Genomic DNA, 7,974 nt, shown 5'->3' on the forward strand with positions numbered 1-7,974 from the left:
TGAATCAACATTGCTACGCCGTTCGGGCTTGATTGCTTTTTGTGTGTTGAGAATATCATCCGAAATATGCATGCTACCAACAAGGAGTTGCACCGAAGACCGTAGTGCAAAGTGTGTTTACAATCACACAGTTATAAAGATGCATCTCATGAGTTGCAGCTGTACGTGTACAGTGTACTCTAGGGCTCTTCAAAAATGACTTTTTTTCTCAAATCGCACTGGCTACTTGATAAAATTGTTAGGTTACCTAATTTAACCTACACACAAAATTTAGTTCAATTCCAGCAAGTAACTGCTTTGCTACAGGAGAAGCAAGTTTCTATTCATTATGTAAAAATAAATAATAAAAAATTTAAAAATTTTCTGTTCACCCCATGAAAGTTCTATAGAAGCTATATACTCACCAAATTTGGTTCAATTCCAACCAGTGGAAGCGTAGTTATTACCGTCGAAAAATTTGGATTTGAATAAAATAGTATTTACGGTGACCAATTCTTTGTTTATTTATAACAGTTCTGCTCACCGTAAATACTATTTTATTCAAATCAAAATTTTTCGACGGCAATAACTCCGCTTCCACTGGTTGGAATTGAACCAAATTAGGTGAGGATCGTTTCAATAGACAGCCTAACACTTTCATGGGGTGAACTGAAAATTTTAAAAAATTTTATTATTTATTTTTATATAATAAATAGAAACTTTCTTCTCCTGTAGCAAAGCGGTTACTGGCTGGGATTGAACCAAATTTTGTGTGTAGGCCTAAATTAGGTAACCTAACAATTTTATCAAGTAACCAGTATACAATTTGAGAAAAAAAGTCATTTTTGAAGGGCCCTAGTGTACACTGTGAGATATCTTTAGGCACCATCGATAAGTACATTTATTAGGTGATAATGGTATTCAGCGTTGCATTAAATTCCCGGTTGATAAACGTTTTGCTTGTTATGAATCTGTTTGTCCAGAGAAAAAGAGGTGGTCAAAGTAGTCAAGCTACTCAAGTAGAAGTATAAGTAGCGACGCAAAAAATACTCAAGTACGAGTAGAAGTAGTCATTTTAAATGCAGCGTGAAACTACTTGAAGAAGAAGTAGAATTGTAAAAACGATCATAATTCATTCGCATCAAAAGCTGCGAATTGAGCTATGCGAAAGGTGCAGAGCTTGATTCATATTGATGCATTCCAGGAGGTTTAAATGTTCGACAGCATAAGCATTCGTCCACATCATGGGATGAAAATGATAGCATCGATATGGGAATGCGATACTAATCCTCTGTTTATTCGAGCACCCCAATTTAGAAAATATCGTGGTGTGGGCCCTTCTCCATGTTATAAGGCTCGTAGTTTGGTCGAAGAGCAGCGCGGAGAAGTGGTGGCGGATACGGTGTTAACTTTGCGCGATTAGTAAACGTTAGTAATAAATACGGCAGATCGTAAAAATGCCATACAGAGTGTAGTTTTATTTTCGGAAAACATAGGCATTTCTACACTTGCTTTTATACTTCAACATAAGTTATTCAGAAAAAAGAATGGAAACTAATTAGAACTCAAAGTATGCTACTGGGAACCAAATACAACTACTAAAAAGCGGAAATATATTTCATGTCTTTTGTCCAATGGTCTTCTAAAACATGTGGGCAAGAAAAAGTCGCAGTCCACTTTTCCAGATTAGGACACGCCACGGGCTGCTATAGATTGCGATGTAATAGGTTGTTGTTGTTGTTTGTGGCATTCATGATGTTTGTCGATGGTCGATGGTCAATGGTCATTTACATCAGGCCAATTATCTTAATTTTTTATTCCGTAGTTTGACTTTGTATTATGGCCCACTTCAAGGCATTTTACCGCTTACACGTATGACATGGCGAGGAGGAGCCTAGGTAAACCTCCAACACTTAGGTAGGAATTCTGGAGTCGACATCAGTCGGACTCGAACCCGCGACCCATTGGTGTGGCAGCTGTGGATCATACCACTGCGCTATCTCGCCACGATGTGATAGGTAAATGCTAGATTGCAAAATAGTATAGTTTCAAATGCTATGATGGTGATGGGCCATATTTACTGTGATGTAATATTTCATATGGGCGACAATGCGGTGTGAACGGAACCACGCAACCTGCTACATAAATTATAGTCACCGATGTTCGCGAAATCATATTAGTCTACTGAGCGCGGAGCGCGACGACAATTCCGGGCTTTACTCAACTTATAATATGAAAATTAAATGTTGATACTCCGTGAAAACAGACTCGAAATTCCCCAGACAATCTCTCTGATTGGAGGAACAACCTACTTCTACTTGACAAGCTGAAAATAGCGAAAATTAAGTAAGTAGATCACAAAATATTACGAGGTAGAAGTAGCGGGAAATTAGATCTATTTGAGTAAGTACCCAAGTAGCGGAAAACTACTTGAGTACATGACAAAAGTAGAAGTACTTCGTTACTGACTACCTCTGCAGAGAAGTTCATATTTCCAAGAGGTGTTCGCCATCTTAAGATATGAGATAGGCTACCTTCTTCGTAGTATAAAAATATTATTTTGGCTCTTTAGTCTCCAATTATCGCATAATTTTATTGCGCATTGTCAGAGGGTGTCAGTGACGAAGTATTTATACTTTTTGAATTACTTCCAGTATATTTGCCTACTTGCACTACTTCTTCAAGTGGTAATGGTTTTAAACTAGGCCTACTTCTACTAGATTATTTTTAGTTTTTTAGGCAAAACTAGGCCTAGAATACTTGCCTTTTTATTTACTTCTAATTCGCTTCTGTTACTTCTACTTGAGTTGAAATTGACGGCGGTGCTTCTACTTGAGTACCGACGATGACTACTTTGATCACCTCTGGCATGTACAAATGATCACAGACCTTCTTATATTCATTTCATATGATCTTCCATGATGCTGTATCTTTTTATACTTTGTATCTTCGTTGTTAATTCTTTGTTAATCACTTTATTAAATTCGGTATTACTGTTACAATTTTTGTATGTATGATGCTCAATTGCTCATGGCCTGGGTGGCTCGTCGGCTGTTATACGTTATTACACTGTTATATCCATCCATCCATCTATACCGCGTTTATTTTTTACATATTTTATTCAACTACATGTAATGTATATTATTCATTTGCAGTGTTGACAAGTGAAAGACCCCCCTCTCTCTCTGCAACAGCTTTTTCCATATCAACATATTCCCCGTTTTCTGACACGCCTGGCACGATATTCCAAAGAACGCTTCAACCCCCTTCCCGTTTCGAACGTCAAAGACAGCAAAGGTTTTGTAGAAAATAAAATATCATTCTTTTATAATAGTATTTTATTTACAAATTTGTTATCGAATAGAAGTTCACAACCACGTAGCAGCAGAATCTCAGGTCTCATCTTCCTCTTCTTCGTCCTCCATCTCCTCCATATCCTCGGCTTGCTGCATGGCTTCTTCTTGCGCCGCTTTAAGTGCCGCTTCCTCTTCAACAGTGGGGTCTTCTGCTTCCGTAATTTCGGGTCCGCTTGGGTATTCTTTTTGCACCTCTGGAGGTGGGGGCGGGCTGTAATTGCTTGCTCCGTACTTGTGTCCGTATCCGAGGTATACATTTTCGAATCTTTTGCCGTTTGAAAAAGCAAACGAGCCAGGCCATAAGTTGGATCGTAAGATAGCCACTGCGTGCTGCGGCACTAAATGTGAAGTAATCGATGCAGACCATGGAGGTATCCCATCAAATTCAACGTCTTCAGACAGAGGTGTCAAAAGGGGAGGTCCTATTTCAGGTTCAGGCTCATCTGGCTCTTCTCTTTCTTCATCTTCTTGCTCCTCTTCATCGAATTCATCCTCATTTTTCTGCACTGGATTAAACCAAGTACATCGTCCTTGCGGTAAGATATGTTGAACATGATGAACCCAACTAGACAAGGACGGGTCTATGAGTTCACGCAAGGGCACTCCCTCAAAGTCAGGGTTTTCTACAAAATCAGTACGGCCTTCATTATCTTCCTCTTCTTCTTCCTCCTCTGAGAATTGATAATAACCGTTTGGGCTGACTTGCGTGCCGGCGCTTATCCTTGCAATTTGCACCCGCAAATAGTTAGCTTCGTTGCCTGGAAACGGAGGGTAGCTGACTACAGGGTTTTCCAAGACTCCGGTGAAGAATTTCTTGATTCTACGGCCGCACGTTAGTTGGGCTGGCGTGACTGGTGGTAGTTTAGTCCATGGTTTTCCGGGTTCGTTGCAAACGAAGTAGACGTATTTGTTGGTGCCGGTTCGGTTGTCTTCTTTTGGTATTACAGGCGGAGGTTTGTAGTCTGGCTTTGGAAGTTCATCCTCTTCTCCAGCCTCGCCTTCCTCTTCGTCTTCTTCTTTTTCCTCTTCTTTCTCCTCCTCCTCTTTGCCTTCTTCTTCCTCCTCTTCCTCTTCCTCTCCTTCCCGATACTGGACCTCGGCGATGAAATAATTCGCCTCCGTTCCTAAGATCTTGCCCCAAAATCGTACCGTTTGAAGAGGGTATGTATCTACGAGCTGTTTCAAGGCGAGATACACTCGGTAAGTTTCTTCCGATCCAAGCCCGACTCCAGCTTGCTCGAAATAATACGAAAGCTCCATGAGATTCGGCAAAGGTGTTTCTACCTCTTCTTCTGCTTCCATTTCAGCTTCTGCATCGCCGGATTTTAAAAACAGCTCCTTCTGCACTTCAGCAAGCGCGAATTCGGCTGTAGGTTCGAATTCGTCTCGGACAGTATCGACGTCGGAAACGAATTTTTCACGCTTTACTCTTTTAGAGACATCTTCGAATATGTCGGCGACATTGTCCGGCCGTTCGTCCAAGACTTTTGTTAAAACTCTGGCGAGATGATCGTATAGATTGGTGTTCGATTTCGTGCTGACTTTTAGTAGATAGGATTTCGCGTTTTGGATTTGAAGCTCTCTTTGATTATTGGGAACGTCGGGTTCGCCGTTAGCCGTCTCTGCCATGGCTGACTATTAACTAATCTGAAAAAAGATCGTACATTACAATTACAGCAACAAGTAGTACGTTTTTTAAGACCATAATAATAATATATTACCGATCGATTTCCAAGACTACAACCGCTTATGGTGCAGACGAAACAACTCAAACCGGCTTACCAACCAAAAACGATGTGATTAGATGGTTGCTTGGCAACACTGTCTTCGTTAGCTCTAGTGGGCGCATTAACCGTATCGCCACCAGGAAATCATAATCATCCCGTAATAATATGCCAATATAAACTTCCTCTTAATACTAAGTTAAAATACAGTTGTTATTTTTATCGCCAAGATTGCATAACTATGTCGTCAAAAGAAAAATAAACAACAACACGTTTTAATAATTCATTTATAGACGTGTATGAGCGTGTATAATATGCGCAACTGAACTGTAAATTGTTTGAATTCAAAAATTCGTGAAATATGATTGCAGAAAATGATCGGACCATCAATAGCGAAACCATAGTTTACTAGATAGTGAAGCAACAGCTTTTCTGCTGATCTTATTCATTTAGCCGACTGACTGATGTTTACGTCACGTGATCTGTCAATCATAGTATGCTAAAGGTTGCTGGTTCGATGATTCATGCTGTCAGTCTCCCTGTAAAACGAATTGTAAGTAAATAATAGGCCTGCCATTCTCCGCGTTAATGATTTGGTAACGTCGTCATGGGAGCAAACGCCACAAAACTGGCACAGAAAGGGTACAGTTATGTCACGGGCTCGAAATCAGGCGCGGAATCTTCGAATGCAGTGAGATTGAACAAAGACAACCCCATAAAAGCCACTGCCTTTGTCCTGAAGAGATCCAGGTAAATATATGCATTTGAAACTGACGGTCATGGATAATTGGTACAAAACTATCAAATAATAATATTCACAGTTCAATGTTCTTTGATGAAGATGGGCAACTTGCTCATGAATTCTACTCTGAAGTCAAGTCAAAATCAAGCAGAAAGATTAAATTAAAACGAATACGAACTGGGCTCACTCCACAGGTTTGATTTTATCGATATTTTCAAGTCCATCAGTGCGTTATGTAGTATTCTGTACTGAGCAGGGAGAAGTTCCTTTAAAGATTCCGCGGTTGCATGTCGATTATCCAATAGTCCTGTATGAAGCACGATGATGACCGTGAACAACCTACGCTTAGAATTGGAAAGAAGTGAAGAAAGTGGGCTGGTGCAAAGTTATCAAGAGTCGCATTACTGAAATATACGTAAATTAGCCATCAGCTTTTCACCCTTGACCCGTTCGTTCCTACTGTGACTATTACTGAACCATAAAATGATTTCCATAATCGAAATAATTTGCATTTCAGCCAGAGTGGAATTGGTGGCAAACATCACGCGCAACTTTTCATTTAATTCTTCAATTATTCTATGGAAGAAACCCTTCTGTCACGCTCAACTTATTGACGAAAACAACCACCGATTCCAGTCTGGCATTTCAGCAAATTATTTGTATAGCTGCTTCTGTGCTACTTTTGGCAGTGTTTCAATTTGATGCCCTATGGTGTATTGCAAGTATGATATATTTCATGATTATCACTGCAATGTGTAATTTGTACTACGTCGGTGTAATGTGGGCTATGAAGTATCCAGAAAAATTAGCTGTTCATTGTTAATTAACGGAACCATGGTTCTGGGAAAATTTGCTATCTTACAGTTTCTGGAAATATATTACCTGAAGACTTCATTGATAACAGGTTATCGTCTCCAAAATATGTGATTTTACGTACCTACTGTAGCACTGCCGAATGGTCATGGTGTTCACTTGGGATAACTGAGGTATCAGTGCAAACCACAACTGTTTAGAGAAACGTGAGGCACCAAGGCGGAGTGTTTCATCCCACATTACTATCCTACGGTATTTACTGTGATGAAGATTTCAAGATTCAGATTTACAGACATGGGTCTCTAAAAGCCTGTCAATTCTGATAACTGGTATTGCTACATGGCTATTACCATATGAAATGGCTCATTTACATCTTTCACTGCGGCAAGATTTGTAGCCAATAATTGCACCATACCAGGCACTTTAAATGATATACGGCATTTAAATATTTGGCTCCATGAAACTTTCTTAGTACTGAGCCATTACCTTGCGCTCGCATGAGAAAAGGCTACCTACTGGAATCAATATTTGCTATAATATGAGCTATCCTAAGCACATTTATGATAGCCTATATATTTGATATTATCTATAATGAATGTCAATATACTTGATATAACCAATGGGATGGCAGTCATTACCACTGCCTGAGCAGCAAAATATATATATATATATATATATAATGGTTGGACCATGTTGAAATTACAGTCAATATGATATGTTGTCATACCGATACGTGTTTGCAAACCTTGCTGTGTGTATCTTCTGTTACAATAATCTATGGATAAACTTGAAAAAATGTGTGCTTTTGTTATAGAGGCTTTACAGTAGCAAGGCATGAATGTGTAACATTGAGGTTACTATACGTCCTCTTTTTTTGAGAATTTTGGTTAAATGTATGTAATTAAATAGTATATTCATATTGAAATGAACCCGAATATTTTCGGCTGACACTCGTCAGGGGTAATCGTCAGCAACTAGTAGAGAATTGGAAAGAACATTGTATATCAACAATCGTATCACAAAATATGACGTCACCAGCATGAAATTTCGAATGAGAGAGCGTTCAATGTACTATTTTTAGGTGATACACGAACTCCTTTTGTTGACAGAGTTTTGGTTGGTGTATTTTGATAAAAGTTGATTCCAAGGCACACAAATGGAATTGTGAACGGCCTCGACCTACGATTCGGAATCGGTCGTCTCGATAATTATTCGCACAAATCGGATTATCCAACAGATGTTTGCCGATGGCAGAATTAATGGCTTTTGATCGATCAGCATCAATCTTGAGTGGATGAGTTAAGGGTGAGCTTACCCTTAACTCACCCTTAACTCATCCACTCAAGATTGATGCTGATCG

General features: G+C 39.4%; 2 protein-coding genes across 2 annotated transcripts; one reads left to right on the plus strand and one right to left on the minus strand.

Annotated features, from left to right (window-relative positions):
* Nucleotides 1-3,299: 3,299 nt before the first annotated feature.
* Nucleotides 3,300-5,189, minus strand: LOC145454179 (radial spoke head protein 4 homolog A-like). Its single transcript, XM_080332196.1, has 2 exons — nt 5,057-5,189; nt 3,300-4,982 (listed from the first exon to the last, which is right to left on the minus strand). The coding sequence occupies exon 2, from the start codon at nt 4,962-4,964 to the stop codon at nt 3,372-3,374; it is 1,593 nt and encodes a 530-aa protein (XP_080188322.1). The 5' UTR covers nt 4,965-4,982; nt 5,057-5,189; the 3' UTR covers nt 3,300-3,371.
* A 119-nt stretch (nt 5,190-5,308) lies between these two features.
* LOC145454180 (tumor suppressor candidate 2-like) lies at nt 5,309-6,695 on the plus strand. The gene is made up of 3 exons (XM_080332197.1): nt 5,309-5,809; nt 5,881-5,995; nt 6,058-6,695. Exons 1-3 carry the CDS (start codon nt 5,667-5,669, stop codon nt 6,124-6,126), a joined length of 327 nt encoding a protein of 108 aa, XP_080188323.1. The 5' UTR covers nt 5,309-5,666; the 3' UTR covers nt 6,127-6,695.
* Nucleotides 6,696-7,974: the final 1,279 nt, after the last annotated feature.

The sequence above is a fragment of the Botryllus schlosseri genome, chromosome 13 (genome assembly GCF_051294905.1).
Source record: "Botryllus schlosseri isolate E-star chromosome 13, Bs_hap1, whole genome shotgun sequence".
NCBI classification, from domain to species: Eukaryota; Metazoa; Chordata; class Ascidiacea; order Stolidobranchia; family Styelidae; genus Botryllus; species Botryllus schlosseri.